This window comes from Apis laboriosa, unplaced genomic scaffold, assembly GCF_014066325.1.
Source record: "Apis laboriosa isolate Shangri-la unplaced genomic scaffold, ASM1406632v1 scaffold21_cov150, whole genome shotgun sequence".
Lineage (NCBI taxonomy): Eukaryota > Metazoa > Arthropoda > Insecta > Hymenoptera > Apidae > Apis > Apis laboriosa.
In genome coordinates this window covers 2,770,300-2,789,223 of record NW_025222365.1, presented here as the reverse complement: position 1 = coordinate 2,789,223, position 18,924 = coordinate 2,770,300, and the positions used below count along the sequence as shown (strand labels likewise).

Below are 18,924 nucleotides of genomic sequence, written 5' to 3'. Positions count from 1 at the left end.
CGTTTTTTTGCAACGAATGAACAAATGTTATTTCTCGTTTCGATAATATACCGTTCCGCAATCAACCGGAGTTTGCGATATTTTTTTCATAATTGATGAAACGGATGATGTTGCAACGCTCGAAACGATCCACGGAATGATACGTCGATCTTTGTACCTATTAAGAAGTTTATTTTTCGATCGTTAATACAGCGAATTCTTATAACGCCAAATAATAAAATACGAGAATAAAATAATAAAAAGAATCATCCGATTCAAAAATTGAATCTATCTTTCAGTTTAGATTCTGCGTTAGATTCGTCTTCTTACGAGAAAAATACGATTTCGCATCAATCACTCGTCATATACGGTGAATCTATCATATTACGAATGGATTTCGGGAGCAAAATTTAATAGTCACTCCAATAATTTATCGTCCTAAACGTAGCAATAATCGAAAATAATTGCAAAGCCAAACGGCTATATTGTAATAATTAACGAATAAAATATTATTCGAGCACATTTCAATAAGCAGAATCACTCATCAAGAGTAACTGTATTCGAGATAATAGCGGAACAATTACGCGAGCGACACGATTGTCATCACAGAAGCCAAATGCGGCCGTTTTACAACAACGAGGTTACGATGCGATTAACGTGACCGCATAAAGCGATGTAGTAACGGCCTCTCCAACGTACGAGACTGCGCGTAATACGCATACGCGAGTCTGTTGCTACACCTGCTCCTCGACGCGCTCTCGCGGAAGCCTCCTCCTTCCCCTCCTCCTCTTTCTCTTTCTCCTTTTCTTCTTCTTCTTCCGTTTCGAATACATTCGTTGCGAGGAACGATCGGTCGAGGATAACTCGGCCGACGTTGTCACGTCGTGGCAGCTCGTGCGTCGTCGGTGGTTGGCGTGGAAGGCGGTGGCTGTGAATCAAGGGAGCCAGGCCTCCGCTTATCGCTCCGCGAATACATTATTGCGCGCCACCGTCGTATCTAACCTATCCCCCCCTCCCCTCTCTCACTCTGCCCATCGCCACCGCTTCTCTCGTTCTCCATTCGTTAAAACGAAGCTGCCAGTTAATAAACCGTGTCGGGGAGGGAGGGGGCATTATTCTCCGTCCCGATTCTCTCTTCGCGCCAACACATCCTTCCACGTAACATTATTCCTCCGTGCTCGCGGAGAAATTTTTTCAATTCACGCTAGAGAATGTTCTTCCTTAGATTCAGAATTTAAAGATTCTTTTTTTTTTTTTTCTTCTTCAAAGGGATCTCAAAGGGAGAGGTTTTTTTACGAGAAATTGCATTGATCGAAACAGCAAAACGAATGTGTTAATTGGATCGATACGAATGTATATATTATTTCCTCGATCTCTACGATTATTGTTTGAATTTTGCAGGCCTCTGAACCGAGAGATTCTTGCGGGTGTCGGTAAAGGATACATTACAGGAGGAAGAGAGAGTGATTATTTATCGCTTATTATGATACGGTTAGGCGTTTGGCCTGGCTGGAATCGGCAGTCGCGATCGAGGCAGCGATATAAGATCGTGGCCTACGATTTATTAAACCCACCCCGATCTCTCCCTCTTCCTTGTTCGAAGCCTCGAGGAGGAAGCGTTACGTTACGACTTATTCCAACTCGAATGAAATTGACGGCCGATCTTTTGAAAAACTACTTTCAATTAATGAAAAAAAAATTATTTCAATCTAATTTTAAATCCTCTTTTATTTATAAATAACAGATTATCGAAAAAGATTTAATTCATCGAAACTCATTTTAAATATATATCACGTTTCGATTTGAATTTATATTTTGAATTTAACTATTGAAATCGATGAAATAACGATATAAGAATATAACTTAAATATTTCTTATTGCAAATAATTAATAAACGAATTTTAATTGTGTTATAACAATTTGATAAATTTTCTATCAATTTTCTATAATCTGATCCTAATTTTTAGTTAAAAAAGAGTAAAAAGCGGAATCTTTCTCTACGATCCTCAACTTTTGCCTGAAATCGGCCCGAAGTTCGATCGTTGAAATAATTATCTCGCAATATAAAAATATTTCCAATCGCTCGAAGAGTTCATAAGAGAGGGACACGAGTGACGGAAGAATTGATTCTATGAACGTACATATATATATATATATTTATTCGTACTCGTCTCGTGTCGAATTTCTGTCGAGTTTCCGTGCCAACGTTTGACATTTCGGCTCGACGTTGACCTTTTCCACTCGCATTCACTTTTATACACGGATAGCTTTTGTTATTTCGCTTCTTTCTCGAACTCTTAAAAATGATCAAACATACTTAACTGTACTCCTGCGGCCAGAGAACACGAGGATGAGAATAAGAGGATACTTTGTTAATCAAATATCATCAAATCAATCGTGTTACGAATCCTTCTTTTCTTTTTTTTTTTTTATACCTTCATTCTGTGCATTCTGTTTCTGTTAAAAATTGTTCATTGGCTCGTTCTCTGCCACGAATTGCTCGATTTCGCTTTTAGATAGCTCGATCGTATTTTTCTCGATTAATAAGGCAGGTAACCAAGAAAGTAGTAATGAAGTAATCGTGAAAGAAATAATTGTGGAAACGTGTTATGAATAGAAATCAGTGTAATCCGACTTTCATGAGTTTCGAGACGGACGTTGAAAATCGTTTCATCGATCAATTACTACACGATTCAATTATTCGATCTGTTAAGAAAATGGTTTCGATTTGTCGATCGATAAAAGTTTTTTTTTTTTTCTTTTTTAATGAAAGGGAAATCTTTATTGTTGCCGTTCAACTTATTGGAAAATTAACGAACTCGTGTGATAGGTGCGATTAAAACGGGCGAGAAAAATTCAAATTCAAGTTGAATTCTCTATTGGATGTCGGATAATAAAAGGTGACGGTTTTTTTTCGTGACGGCAACGCGAGACGGCAATAACTCGCCACCCACGCACGGAAGTGGCCGTGAAACTTGCTTCAAACACGCTTACGTACTCTTTAATAGGGAGGATCCGATGAGACTGATAGCGTTAAAACGGTTGAAGGTGCGCGATGGAGACAGGTTAAAAAGACTGGGAATATGAAGTATCAGAAATCTTTACACCCCGGTATAATTGTTGAAATAATTAAATTTATACGCAGAAAAATAATTCAGGATAAATATTGTTGGTGAATATTTTAGAATAGTTCACAATTTTCGAAATACTTAGAATCCTGCAAATGAATAAATATTTTCATCAGACTGTAAAGAAAAATAATTCACGATAAATATATTTTAGAAAATTATAAAAAAGGAATTTTATTTTTGTAATTGAATCGAGAGAATTTATTCTTTCGAAAAAATAGAAATATATAATCTTTACACTCTGTATACAATTTTCGAAATACTCAGAATTCTGAACGAGTAAATTTTTTCATCAGATTGTGAAAATAAAAATAATTCACGATAAATTCATTGCCGATATTTTATAAAATTACAAAAGGAATTTTATTTTTGTAATTGAATTGGGGGGATATTCTTTCGAATAGAAATAGAAATATATATAATCTTTATACTTTGACACAATTTTCAAAATAGTCAAGTTTATTCGCAGAAAAATAATTCGCAATAAATCCATTGCCAATATTTTAGAATGTTCAAAAATTACAAAAGGAATTTTATTTTTCCAATTGAATCGAGATATTCTTTCGAAGAAATTAGAAATATATGTAATTAAATAATAATTTTATTTTGTAATTGAATCGAGAGGATATTCTTTCGAAAAATATATAATCTTTACATTCTATACAATTTTCGAAATATTCAGAATTCTGCAAGTGAATTTTTATAATTTTTATAATTTTTAATTTTCATAAATTATAGAAAAATAGATCACGATAAATCCAAAATTACAAAAGGAATTTTATTTTCCAATTGGATCTAGATAACATTCTATCGAAATAAAATAAAATATACATGTATAATTCTCGAAATATTCAGAATCCTGAAAACAAGAAATCTTCCTAACGAAGATGACGCAAAGAGTAACATTTGTAAAATCTATTGATAATAAAACAAACTGGAAAAAACAAAAGGAATCTCTAATAAATTCTCACAGAATGATCACTATAAGTAATCGATAGAGGATATTCGTTCGAAGAAACGGAATTGGCTTAAATTACTTTATCGACCATCGTTCCTACGAATCCAAGATAAACAAAGACGTTTCGAGTCACCTTTACCTTTCCTCCCATCGTTTTCCCCAATCTCTTTCACGATAGCCCAGCAATACCCCAGTTAACCCCTAGATACTTTCCATATTTTCCATATTATTAGCTGGCGCACGTCCAATCGTTCCCTCGAAACGAAAACCCCGAGCATGCGCCATAATACCCAAGAATTGCATCGTTAAAATCGGTGAGGATGCTAGGAGGGATTGATGAACGAGGCAGGGTATGATTTAGTAGCGCATAAACATTACCACGAGCGTGTTATTAACATCATGTGAATACGCAGCGAGGGAACGAGCGTTTCTTGAAGCGTGATAGAAAGTTGAGAGAAGTTGTGTGCGTTCATTGGGGGCAACTTGTTCGATCCCGTTCATTTTTCATTTTCAACGAGCGTATTAGGATATTTCAGAATTTTAGAATTTTATCATTTTATCGGCTGATTAAAATTCTGCACAACACTCGTTACATCGGTGTACATGTTACACGGTTTGATTGCGTTTAACTGATGTTTCAATTACTTGGGAATAATATTGGAATAATAATATTGGATAGAATCGAGCTAATAGGATGTTTCAAGTATTTATGCGAATACGTGGATTTTCTTCAGATAAAAAAAAAGAAAGGAAAAAAGAATATTCGTAAGAAGTATTTATATTTTGGGATATGTGTTAAACAATGTTTTTTTCACGTAACACATTCTCGATACACGAAGAAAAATTTACATCGAACGATTACTAATGTTGTGATGTTGAAATTCGTAGAAACGTTAATTATCCTTGCCTTCCTAATTCTCTGAACATGTTTCGCGAATATTATTCAATAGAGCATAAATTATATATTAATTCTCATCGTTAGATCATAATACAATCAGGATAACTTGATAGATACGTTAGTAGGTACTTAAGTCATTCTTACAGAATGAGAGAGAGCAAAATTCAAAATTCATAATTCTATAGAATCGTGGATCCAAGAGAAAGGATAAAGAAAAAAAATTGCATTATACGCGTGGACTGACTCGGCGAACCAAGCTCGGCCGGAAGATGGCGCAGTTGAGTTAATAACAATATTTAAATCATCCCAGAGTGAGAGAGACCAAATTTTAAAATTCTATGAAATCGCGTACGTGAGTTTTAAAAAAAAAGAAAAAGAAAAAATTAATAATATACTATAATATAATAATTAATAATAAAATACACACGGACTGACTGTCGGCCATTGCGAACCAAGCTCGGCCGGAAGATGGCGCAATTGAGTTACGTTAATAGCGATATTTAAATCATCTCTACAGAATGAGAAAGACCAAAAATTCAAAATTCAAAATTCTATAGAATCACGTACGTGGATCCAAGAGAAAGAAAGAAGAAAAAAAATTGCAAATACACATGGNCGAGCTAATAGGATGTTTCAAGTATTTATGCGAATACGTGGATTTTCTTCAGATAAAAAAAAAGAAAGGAAAAAAGAATATTCGTAAGAAGTATTTATATTTTGGGATATGTGTTAAACAATGTTTTTTTCACGTAACACATTCTCGATACACGAAGAAAAATTTACATCGAACGATTACTAATGTTGTGATGTTGAAATTCGTAGAAACGTTAATTATCCTTGCCTTCCTAATTCTCTGAACATGTTTCGCGAATATTATTCAATAGAGCATAAATTATATATTAATTCTCATCGTTAGATCAATGTGATAATACAATTAGGATAACTTGATAGATACGTTAGTAGGTACTTAAGTCATTCTTACAGAATGAGAGAGACCAAAATTTAAAATTCATAATTCTATAGAATCGTGGATCCAAGAGAAAGGAAAAAGAAAAAAAATTGCATTATACGAGTGGACTGACTCGGCGAACCAAGCTCGGCCGGAAGATGGCGCAGTTGAGTTAATAATAATATTTAAATCATCCCTATAGAGTGAGAGAGACCAAATTTCAAAATTCTATGAAATCGCGTACGTGAGTCCAAAAAAAAAGAAAAAGAAAAAATTACAAATACACATGGACTGACTGTCGGCCATTGCGAACCAAGCTCGGCCGGAAGATGGCGCAATTGAGTTACGTTAATAGCGATATTTAAATCATCTCTACAGAATGAGAAAGACCAAAAATTCAAAATTCAAAATTCTATAGAATCACGTATGTGGATTCAAGAGAAAGGAAGAAGAAAAAAAATTGCAAATACACATGGACAGTCAGCCATTACGAACCAAGTTCGCCCGGAAGATGGCGCAATTGAGTTACGTTAATAGCGATATTTAAATCATCTCTACAGAATGAGAAAGACCAAAAATTCAAAATTCAAAATTCTATAGAATCACGTACGTGGATCCAAGAGAAAGAAAGAAGAAAAAAAATTGCAAATACACATGGACAGTCGGCCATTGCGAACCAAGCTCGGCCGGAAGATGGCGCAATTGAGTTACGTTAATAGCGATATTTAAATCATCTCTACAGAATGAGAAAGACCAAAAATTCAAAATTCAAAATTCTATAGAATCACGTACGTGGATTCAAGAGAAAGGAAGAAGAAAAAAAATTGCAAATACACATGGACAGTCGGCCATTGCGAACCAAGCTCGCCCGGAAGATGGCGCAATTGAGTTACGTTAATAGCGATATTTAAATCATCTCTACGGAATGAGAAAGATCAAAAATTCAAAATTCAAAATTCTATAGAATCACGTACGTGGATCCAAGAGAAAGGAAGAAGAAAAAAAATTGCAAATACACATAGACTGACTGTCGGCCATTGCGAACTAAGTTCGGTTGGAAGATTGAGTTACGTTAATAGCGATATTTAAATCGTCTCTACAGAAAAGAGTAAAATTCAAAATTCAAAATTATACAGAATCATATATATGGATCCAAGAGAAAAGAAGAAGAAAAAAAAGAAACAAATTGCAAACACGCGTGGACTGACTGTCGGCCATTGCTCGGCCGGAAGATGGCGCAGTTGAGTTACACGAGAACGCGCACGCGCCTCGTTGTGAGAAACGCCTCGAATGCGATCGGACGGAAGATCACACGGTGTCGATAACATTGTTCCCTCTCGTCCATCACTTTTACCCCTTACCGTTTCATACGCAATCTTATTCCGCGCCGCATTTAACATAGATCCCTCGTAGACCAAGCCGTGATCCCTCTCCCCTCCCCTTCCACCCTCCAACTCCTCGCGAAATTCTCCTCTCGAGAATACGAGCGTTCGACGCTCGTTAAATATTCTTGACGCGTACCGTATGGGAAATCTGTACAATCTACAGTCGTGGCGCGAAAACACTTATGGGTTTTTAAACCGAGGCCATAATCGTTGCTCGAGAGAAAAATAATTCGTGGGCGAGGCTGCAATTACAATACGATTCTTGTTGTTTTTCTTCTTCTTCTTCTTCTTCTCCTTTTTCTTCTTCTCAATAAACTCCTTCCTCCTTCGTTTCGATTCTTATTTCTTCTCCCCTTGTTTGGATAATAATACGGGTTTTACGTTTTAATGCTCCCCCACCACCGTTTGGAACTTAATTGCCTCTCTCTCTCTCTCTCTCTCTCTCTCTCTCTCTCTCTCTCTCTGAGTTTCGAAATTGGGAAACGTGGAGGGGGGAAGAAAGATCGGGGCGCGTATAAAACAATCGCTGGAACGATATCATTTCCCGATACGTCTCGATCGCAAACTCGTCTCGTTTTATGTTAAGTGTTACGCACACGCTCGTATGCGATAATATCGCATACGATATTATCGCGAGCGTGGCAAACTATTATCTCTACCTAAGCTACTGTTGCTGATTTAACGGGTGATTAACTATCCATATGGTGCGATGCCATTATAAACGAGGCAATTTGGGGATTTTCGCGTAATGCGCGCCGAATGTATCGAATAATTCAGGCGCGTCGTTAATGGCGCCAGATATTTATCGACATCGACAAGATTTATTATCCACGCTCACTTTTATCTTCTCTCTCTCTCTCTCTCTTTCCAGGCAAAGACAACGACTTTTGCGTGGATTTGCCGCTTGCTGTGCGTGTCCTTGTGCTTTCACGACGTATCTTCGAAAGCTGGTAAGTACCGATTTCTACACATCGATCTCTCACTTATCGACTAACTTAGATCAAAATTATTAGAAAATTATCGAAATTGCTTTTTTTATATCAATATTCAATTTTTTTAGGTTACGATTACATATTTAGGAAATATTTGAGTTGTTTTATTTCGTTAACTACAATAATGACGATTAAAATAAATTATTAGAAAAAGATAATTGTTTTTTCGTTTTCGAAAAGATAATAATACTCAACGATGATTTTCGTTCGATCCGTGGCTAGAAGAGTAAGAAGAAAAAAAGAAAAAGGGAAGGAGGGAAAGGGAAAAATGTGGAAAGTGTTGAAAGTGTTAGAAGGGAGGAAGGGTTAGAACCGTTCCCCCCCCCCCCTCCCCGTGTATAAATCTATCTTAGCTGATTGCCAATTACGTCAAGTAGATGTTTATTCGCGGTTTATCGCCGGGCTTATTCGTGGACGTCCGGGATTGAAGGCACGCGCGGAGTTATTGCCTCTCGCGCACGATCCAACGCACGGTGACAGATTGTGTAACAAGCTTTTCCCCTCTTCTCTCTCGTTCGCTACGTTACCAACTTAACCCTTTAACCCTTAATTACCCATGGCTACGCGCAACTTTTTAAGCGTTTTATCGCGGCGTCGGCTCGCTTGTCGGAAACGTAGCGCCAACGATGCTGCGCCGACTATTAATATTCCCACCATCTCGGTTTAATCTCAACTTTTCTGGGGAGGGAAAGGGGGGAAGGAGGGAAAAAGAGGGGGAGGAAGGTGAATTTATTATTTATGGGATTAGAAATTATTTTTTAATTTTTTTTTTTGTGTCCTTTTTAATTTTTCATCACTGGTCACTGGTTCAATTAGATTAATTTCATTGATCGAAATTGATCGCGATTTATATATATATTTGGAAACTTTGAGTTGTTTTTGTTAATAGTAACAACGATGATCGAAATTGAATTACTTTGAATGGATTTATTAAAAAGAGATAATTGTTTTCTTTTTATCCTTTAACTTTTCATTTTCACTGGTTAAATTAGTTTAATTTTATCCAACCAAAATTGATCTTCGTTGATCACAGTTATTTGGAAACTTTGGGTTGTTTTAATTTATTAATAACAACGACCAGAATTATTAGAAAGAGATAATTGTTTTTTTCTTTTTATCCTTTAACTTTTTATTTTCACTGGTTAAATTAGTTTAATTTTATCCAACCAAAATTGATCTATGTTGATCACAGTTATTTGGAAACTTTGGGTTGTTTTAATTTATTAATAACAACGATCAGAATTATTAGAAAGAGATAATTGTTTTTTCTTTTTATCCTTTAACTTTTCATTTTCATTGGTTAAATTAATTTAATTTCATCCAACCAAAATTGATCTTCGTTGATCACAGTTATTTGGAAATTTCGGATTGTTTTAATTTATTAATAACAACGGCGATGATCAGAATTATTAGAAAGAGATAATTGTTTTTTCTTTTTATCCTTTAACTTTTCATCGTCACGGGTTAAATTAGATCCATTTAATTTCATCATGATTACATATTTGGAAACTTTGAGTTGTTTTAGTTTGATAATAACAACACGACCTCCATTTCGGTTTAATCTCAACTTCTCTGGGGAGGAAAAGGAGGGAGAGAGGGGAAGGGGAAGGAGGAAGGTGAATTTATTATTTATAGAAATATTTTATTTAAAAAAGGATCAAAATTATTAGAAAAAGATAATTACATTATTTAAAAACTTTGAGTTGTTTTAGTTTGTTAACAACAACAACGACGATCAAAATTATTAGAAAGATATAATTGTTTTTTTTGTATCCTTCAATTTTTCATAGTCATGGGTTAAATTAGATCCACTTAATTTGACCACGATTACATATTTGAAAACTTTGACTTGTTTTAGTTTGTTAACAACAACAATAACGATCAAAATTACTAGAAAGAGATTCATCGTCGTAACTTATATTAGATCCACTTAATTTGATCACGATTACATATTTGGAAACTTTGAGTTGTTTTAGTTTGTTAACAACAACAACGACCTCCATTTCGGTTTAATCTCAACTTCTCTGGGGAGGAGAAGGGGGGAAGGAGTAAGGAGGAGGAAGGTGAATTTATTATTTATAAGAATATATTATTAGAAAAGGATCAAAATTATTAGAAAAAGATTGAAATTGTTTTTTTGTATCCTTCAATTTTTCATCGTCACGATTGCATATTTAGGAACTTTGAGTTGTTTTAGTTTGTTAACAACAACAACAATGATCAAAATTATTAGAAAGAGATTCATCGTCACAGGTTAAATTAGATCCACTTAATTTTAATCACGATTACGTATTTGTAAATTTCTGGTCGTATTAATTTATTAACAACAACAACAACAACAACGACGATCAAAATTATTAGAAAGAGATTCATTATCACAGGTTATATTAGATCTACTTCTACCTATTTGGAATTTCATCAAAATTTGAGCCTCGGTTGTCACATACCTGAATACTGAAGGTACCGTGAACCGTTTAATAATAGTTCGAAACTTGAACTATATAGATTTCCCATTAAATGACCAGCAGTCTAACGACAATCAAAGTTAAACTACTTCGGACACGGTTAGACTGGCTTACCTCCAATAGATGGGAACCCTATTCCGCGTTCCTAAACTCGTCTTAAATTGCGAAAGATTCTCAATTAACAGGTCTCGATCTTTCGAATAAAACTTATATGATACGTTCGAAGCAGGATAATTTCTACAGTTATTACTTGCGATCAACTCTTCTCCGAATCATCCAATAATTCATCGATAGGAACAATGTTAAGATGTAAACGCGAAAAAGTGTAATTATTTCGCGTAAGATGAAGAAAGAAGCGCGAATTTTTTCCTAATTGGAGGAAGGGAGAGGGGACGACAACTGTTGCTATCTCTCTCTCTCTCTCTTCTTTCTCTCTTCTCTTCTCTTCTCTTTTCTCTCTCTTTTCTTCTCTTCTCTTTTCTCTCTCTTTTCTTCTCTTCTCTTCTCTCTTTCTTCTCTTCTCTCTTTTTTCTCTCTCTTCTCTTCTCTTCTTTTCTTTTCTCTTTTCTCTCTCTTTTCTTCTCTTCTTTTCTTTTCTCTTTTCTCTCTCTTCTCTTCTCTTCTCTTTTCTCTCTTTTTTCTTCTCTTCTCTTCTCTTTTCTCTCTTTTTTTCTCTTCTCTTTTCTCTCTTTTTTTCTCTTCTCTTTTCTCTCTTTTTTCTTCTCTTCTCTTCTTTTCTTTTCTTTTTTCTCTCTCTTCTCTTCTCTTCTCTTTTCTTCTCTTCTCTTTTCTCTCTTTTTTCTTCTCTTCTCTTCTCTTTTCTCTCTTTTTTCTTCTCCTCTCTTTTCTCTCTTTTTTCTTCTCTTCTCTTCTCTTTTCTCTCTCTTTTCTCTTCTCTTCTCTTTTCTCTCTCTTTTCTTCTCTTTCCTTCTCTTCTCTTTTCTTTTCTCTCTCTTCTCTTCTCGTCTCTTTTCTTTTCTTCTCTTTTCTTCTCTCTCTGAAAGGATATCGTGGGAAAGGTGATTAAAAACCTCAAACCCTTATCGAATTCCCTATTTTGTCTTCACTGGATCCGCGTTCGCCGAATTCTCGAAACTCGAGATTAAACTTTGCTGCTTTCGAGAGAGAAGTGCATTAAGTATTATATAGTTGCAATTATCCTCTATTACACGTGGAATTACACGGCGTGGATACGAATCGAGCGGGATTTTCTTCGATTTCGATCACAACTGCCATCTCGATTAACGAGGATTCGATAATTTTAACGATCGATTTTCGTAATTGGACCGAGTATCGGTTTATTATAGATCGAACGATTGGGATCGCGTTCTCATTTCGCTCGTATCAAGTTTATCTTATTAATTTGTTGATCGATTCGAATGGTTTTCTTTTTTCCTTTTGCTGTTCGTTTCTCGCTGGGATTTTATTAAAAATATTGATTGGATATCGTTTATATACGGTAAAGCATAATATTATATATTTGCCATTTGAAGAGAGAGAGAGAGAGAGAGAGAGAGAGAGAGAGAGAGAGTTGTGTGAAAACATCCAGTTGATGGATATATCCAGGGAAAGGTCATAAGCAATAAGATTAACGTTAACATTCCGCTGCACAATTATCCGAAATATCAAACCTGTCACGATATTTCAACAGGGGAGGATGGATAAAGCATTACATTTGTGCTTTTATACAAATATTTGTTCCTATCCTTTTTTTTTTTTTTTTTTTGAATCTCCATTAACCATCCATCCATCGTCGAAAATCCGCCAATCGCAGAGACTTCCTTCTCCTCCCCCTCCCCGATCTTCTCCTTATATATATATTTATCCCAACGATGCTGGTCGAGCATTCGAACGGTTCGACCTGACTTGACTCTCAAAGGAGGTTAGTCCGTCCCGATGCTCAACGATCCGACCTCGAACGGAGTGACCGAGTTAAAAATTTCGAATAATAAAATTACTTTCTTTAGTGATAATCTCAAAATCCTATTTTACTTTTTTTAGTTTGCCTCTATTACGATTATATTTTCGATAATTCTCATATATATATTCAAATAATAATAAAATAATAATAAATTAGTAAGAATAAATTAATTTAACTCTATTCGTGAATTCGAACTAATATAAATTTTCCCCGTCGTTTCAACAATTTCGTGGCGCGGAAAGCGTGTACGAAACCACCTCGTCGCGTTGAGAAAAATAAAGCGATACTATCGGATCGATTGGTTGGTTTCGAAAGACAAAGCACGTGTACAATTTTCACCGATCGATATATATATCCCTCCTTCTCCTCGATTCGATCGCAGTCATTTCTAATTATTCGAGCAACGGGCCAACTATCTTCGTCCCTTTCATCCATCCTCGGTTGGAATTATTACCGACCGAGTGTACTGTTTTATCCACGGCTTAAGAAGCCGTCCGTACGCGTCCCACCTCTTTCTATCTCTTTCTCTCTCTCTCGGTTGGGCTTTATAGCTGACTGCGGGTACAAACGCCGCTCGTCCATCGCGTTCCCTCCATTGCTCGCGGGGCCAACCTTCGTAAACATCGATGTGCGCGGCATATAAAATCGATACGCAGAGCGGAAAAGCGAGGCAACGCATGGAATCCGTTCCGTAAATCACCGAAAATTATGAACTGCCGGCTCCCATATCTCCTCCCCCCCCCCCACCGAAGCTTCCACGCTTCGTATCGTACGACAAAAGGGAGCGGGACTCTTTTTCGTCGTGGAGGATCGTCGTGTTCGTAAATTCGGTCGTTTCGAACTGTTCTCGGTTAACTGTAACTCTTTTATATATCGCGTTGTTGTTTTCGCCGTTATTATTTTAGAGGAGAATTTTTTTAGGTTAGGAGGAATAAATCGAACTGTTATCGTCGAGATTCTTTTCGAGATATTTTTGACGAAATATTTTAGACTCGTTCTTATCTATCGTTGCATTTGGGATTCGGTGAGTTTACTCGATTATTATTTTATAGAATTTTTTAGATCGTTATATTTTTAGATCGGAATAAATCGAACTATTATCGTTGAAATTCTTTTCGAGGTATTTCAAACACTTTCTCATCTATCGTTGTATTCCTTATTCATAAGTCGAAAGATATGAGCCTATTATCTTATAAAATTTTTAAATCCTTACAGAAATAAATATCGTAGAATCGAATATTATTATTATCGAGATTTTTTTTTAACTTGCGTTCAGACACTTTCTTATCTATCGTTGTATTTGCGATTCGGTAAGTCTGATTCAAGAGATATGGGGTTATTATTTTATCTATCGTTGTATTTGCGATTCGGTAAGTCTGATTCGAGAGATATGGGATTATTATTTTATTTATCATTATATTTACGATTCGGTAAGTCTGATTCGAGAGATTATTATTTTAAAGAATTTTTAGATCGTTACAGATATAAATATCGTATGAATCGAATATTATCACCGAGCTTTTTTTTAACGTGTGTTCAGGCAATTTCTCATCTAACGTTGCATTTGCTATTCATAAGTCGAGAGATATGATTATTTATTATCTTATAAAATTTTTAAATCCTTACAGAAATGAATATCGTAGAATATTATTATCATCGAATTTTTTTTAACGTGCTTTCAAACACTTTCTTATCTATCATTGCATTTACAATTCGCCAAGTCTGAGAGATTATCATTTTATACAATTTTTTAGATCGTTACAGGAATAAATCCAATTATTATCATCATATAATTCTTTTCAATATATTATTGACGAGACATTTAATTCTTATCTACGCGTTGCATTTTCGTAAGTCTGACTCGAGAGATACTACGGGCCTATTATTTTCCAGAATTTTTCAGATCGTTACAGATATAAACCTCGCACGAACCCGAATTATCACCATTTCTTTTCTAAGCTATTTTAACGAAACGTGTATTCGAACACGTTCCTATCGACATTATTACATTTGCGGCTCTTAAGCCCGAATACTCGAGAGATACGAGTACACGTTTATCGATAGCCTCGCTAACTTTCTAATCCAGCTTTCCAAGAAACGAGTCGACGGTAGTTCACGGTACCGGAGTACTTTCTTCGTTGGAAAAGATATCTCGGAGGAGGTACACACTGTATTGCCTCCGATCTCTCTCTCAAGGCGAACAAACTGTCCCATTTAAATCTCGTTCCTTCTCTCAAGGATACACGTGGAAAAAACACGTGACATCCTTATATTTATATATATATATATCCCCATTTATCGTTTTCTCGATCGATTTGAAGAAAACGTAAAAGAGGAAAAAAGATCGCTCGAGATTTTCGAAGCGTTCCTTCTCAATCGTCTCTTCGAAAGGTCGGCTAACGGCCGAGGAAGGCGAAGGAAGACGCTCCTCCACCACACGCCGAGATGACATTTGCCTTCGCCTGCTGCCATTTCCACGTTGGCCGCGTGGCTTTCGCGATCTCCCTTCATGAGAGACGGCCGGGGAAAACGAGAGAAAAGGAGAGATTTTCTCTCCCCCGCGAGGTTGAGGCGACCGATCGGGCGACCAGGATCGAGAAAAATCGGTGTATCGGTGTTTCTCCATTGAAGGAGGGGAACTGAGCGACTCTCTGTCTGTCCGTTCTTGCCACGGGCGGCAATTATTAAAAACAATAAAAAACAAGATGAAAAAATAAATAAATTAGAAACAAAGAAGTAAAAACAACAAAAAACAAGAAAAAGATAAAAAAGTAAATGAATTAGAAACAAAAAAGTAAAAACAACAAAAAACAAAAAAGGTAAAAAAGTAAATGAATTAGAAACAAGGAAGTAAAAACAATAAAAAACAAGATAAAAAAGTAAATGAATTAAAAACAAAGAACAAGAAACAAAATAAAGAAGTAAATAAATTAAAAAAAGGAAGAAATTAAAAGACTAGAAATTAAATAAAAAAACTAACTAAAAGATTAAAGGCAATTATTAAAAACAACAAGAAACAAGATAAAAAAGTAAATGAATTAGAAGCAAAGAAGTAAAAACAATAAAAAACAAGATGAAAAAGTAAATAAATTAGAAACAAAGAGGTAAAAACAACAAAAAACAAAAAAAAGATAAAAAAGTAAATAAATTAGAAACAAAAAAATAAAAACAGCAAAAAACAAAAAAAGGTAAAAAAGTAAATAAATTAGAAACAAAGAAGTAAAAACAACAAAAAACAAAAAAAAGGTAAAAAAGTAAATGAATTAGAAACAAAGAAATAAAAACAACAAAAAACAAAAAAAAGGTAAAAAAGTAAATAAATTAGAAACAAAGAAGTAAAAACAATAAAAAACAAGATAAAAAAATAAATGAATTAGAAACAAAGAAATAAAAACAACGAAAAAAAAGTAAAAAAGTAAATGTATTAGAAACAAAAAAGTAAAAACAATAAAAAACAAGATAAAAAAATAAATAAATTAGAAACAAAAAAATAAAAACAATAAAAAACAAGATGAAAAAGTAAATGAATTAGAAACAAAAAAGTAAAAACAACAAAAAATAAGATAAAAAGTAAATAAATTAGAAACAAAGAAGTAAAAACAATAAAAAACAAAATGAAAAAGTAAATAAATTAGAAACAAAAAAATAAAAACAATAAAAAACAAGATGAAAAAGTAAATGAATTAAAAACAAAGAAGTAAAAACGACAAAAAACAAAAAAAAGATAAAAAAGTAAATGAATTAGAAACAAAGAAATAAAAACAACAAAAAACAAAAAAAAGGTAAAAAAGTAAATAAATTAGAAACAAAGAAGTAAAAGCAATAAAAAACAAGATAAAAAAGTAAATGAATTAGAAACAAAGAAATAAAAACAACAAAAAAAACAAAAAAAAGGTAAAAAAGTAAATGAATTAGAAACAAAGAAGTAAAAACAACAAAAAACAAGATGAAAAAGTAAATGAATTAGAAACAAAGAAGTAAAAACAATAAAAAACAAGATAAAAAAGTAAATGAATTAAAAACAAAGAACAAGAAACAAAATAAAGAAGTAAATAAATTAAAAAAAGGAAGAAATTAAAAGACTAGAAATTAAATAAAATGACTAACTAACAGATTAAAGGCAATTACTAAAAACAAATGAAATAAGTTATAAACTAAAATACAAAGGAAAACTAATAATTTAAATGCAATTACTAAAAGCAAATAAGCTATAAACGAAATAAGTTATAAACTAAAATACAAAAGAAAATTAATAAACTAAAGGCAATTACTAAAAACAAACGAAATAAATTATAAACTAAAGTACAAAAGAAAACTAATAAATTAAATGCAATTACTAAAAACAAAGGAAAAAAGTTATAAACAAAGTAACAAAAGAAACTAATAAATTAAAAGCAATTATCAAAGAGGGAGGAATTACGACGTTTGGAAATTTTATCATCGCATCGAGCGCGAAAGGGGGAAAGCGTTATAATCGGTTCGGGTTTGTCTTCGATTAATTTGCTCGATCGTTAAGCGGCGATAAAAATGGAATAATTGGCAAAGCGTTTTTCAACAGCTGGCGGTGCTCATCTTTTTCTCTCTCCCCGGAGCGGACGTTTTGTGTCGCTGAGTCATGTTTCCGGCCAGCCGGATTTCTTGCACCTGTTCAAGACCGACTTCAACAGGTTCTCCTAGCGAATTTTATAATCCTCTAAGATAAGATTGAAATAAAACAACCTCTCTCTTTCTCTCTCTCTCTCTCTCTCTCTCTCTCTCTCTCTCTCTCTCTCTCTCTCTTAGTTTCTCAATCTCTCACTTCACCCCTAATAATTCTAATTCGCGGACAATTCGATAAGAAACATTCGAAGTTACTCTTTCGTAATCGTTGCGTTGCGAGATCGCGAAATAGTCGATAAGAAAGGAAAAAAAAAAATACATCGAATCGAAGAAAATTGTCAAAGCGAGATAACGAAGTCTAATTGATCTAACGTACGAGCCGAGCGTTTATCTGTAACGACGCGTATAACACGAGAGCAAACAGCTTTCACGTGTGGTAAAATTGTACTTTGGCAAATTGCTGTAAAACCATTATACATTTGAGGTATCGAAAACGTTAACCCTTGTGTGCTTAACATTTTTGTTAATTTGTTCCAGGCTTGTGCGAGGTAGAGTCGGGTCAGTCCAATATCATCCTTGACATCGAGGAGAGCAGGGGAGATGGTAAGTTTCCTGATCGATTCGTGTTATGGAAAGAAAGAAATGGAAACAATTTTTCTCGTGCAACAAAAACAAACAAATTTCGTCGCGATTCGAGGAGATAGAGGAAAGCATCGAAGTATAATCACTCTCTGATTATCGATATTTCGTTCGAAAGTATGATCAATGTAGATCACGAATGTCTTTTTCCTCGAAGAATATTCCCGAAAGAATCGCGTATATTTTTTCCCAGAAGTTTTGGGATTAAAAATTATCCTTTTGTTTACGGCGATATCTCGGACGAAAATCGAAAATCGAGATAAATCGAAAAACGGTTTCTAAAGGGGAAGGTTAGAACGATCGATCGACCGGAAATCGTTATCTTTCGACGACGTTGCTCGAAATTTTCCCAATTTTTAGACGAATCTTCGAGGCGAATAAATTAAAAGTTAGCTTCGATAGTATCTGGCGAACCGGAAGACGTATCAGACGTATCAGAGCAGAATCATTTTAAATGATTTCGCGCTTCCAATCATCGCCGCTGCTCGTCCGTCCATCGGCCGGAAGTCGTTATCTTCGAAATTACAGCGATTCGAAGTTTGCTCAGTTTTTATCGGATTCAAGGCGAACGAGATTAAAAATTACCGTTTCCTTTGCACGAGCATATCTCCGGAACCGGAAGTTGTATCGAGATGGATCGAAGAACCATCAAAGGGAAAGGCTCCAATCGAGCAATGGATACTGGACTCGTTTCGTTTCCAATTCGTCCAATTAGATCCTTTTTTTTGAATCTGCGTCCTATCGCTTCGTGATAAATATGTGTATCACAATACATTCGAATTTCGAAACGAATATTAAAAAATTTCCTTCTTTTTCGTCTTTCGTCTCGTTCTTCAGAAAACTTCAGTTTTCGATGATAAGAAATCATCTCTACATTCGATTTCTCTTTTCTTTTCTTTGCCATGGGTGTCGTTTCACGATTTTTCAGCGCAAGCCTGACAAAGACCTCTCTCTCTCTCTCTCTCTCTCTCTCTCTCTCTCTCTCTCTCTCTCTCTCTCTCTCTAGCGCTC

General features: G+C 34.8%; 1 protein-coding gene across 2 annotated transcripts in view; it reads left to right on the top strand.

The window, feature by feature from the left end:
* Positions 1 to 18,924, top strand: part of LOC122712970 (cadherin-99C) — a 110,485-nt gene that overhangs the window by 52,090 nt on the left and 39,471 nt on the right. For both annotated transcript variants that reach the window (XM_043933056.1, XM_043933055.1), the window contains exons 2-3: positions 8,169 to 8,247; positions 17,812 to 17,877. In XM_043933056.1, coding sequence (XP_043788991.1) covers positions 8,169 to 8,247; positions 17,812 to 17,877 — 145 coding nt within the window. The remainder of the gene's footprint in view (positions 1 to 8,168; positions 8,248 to 17,811; positions 17,878 to 18,924) is intronic.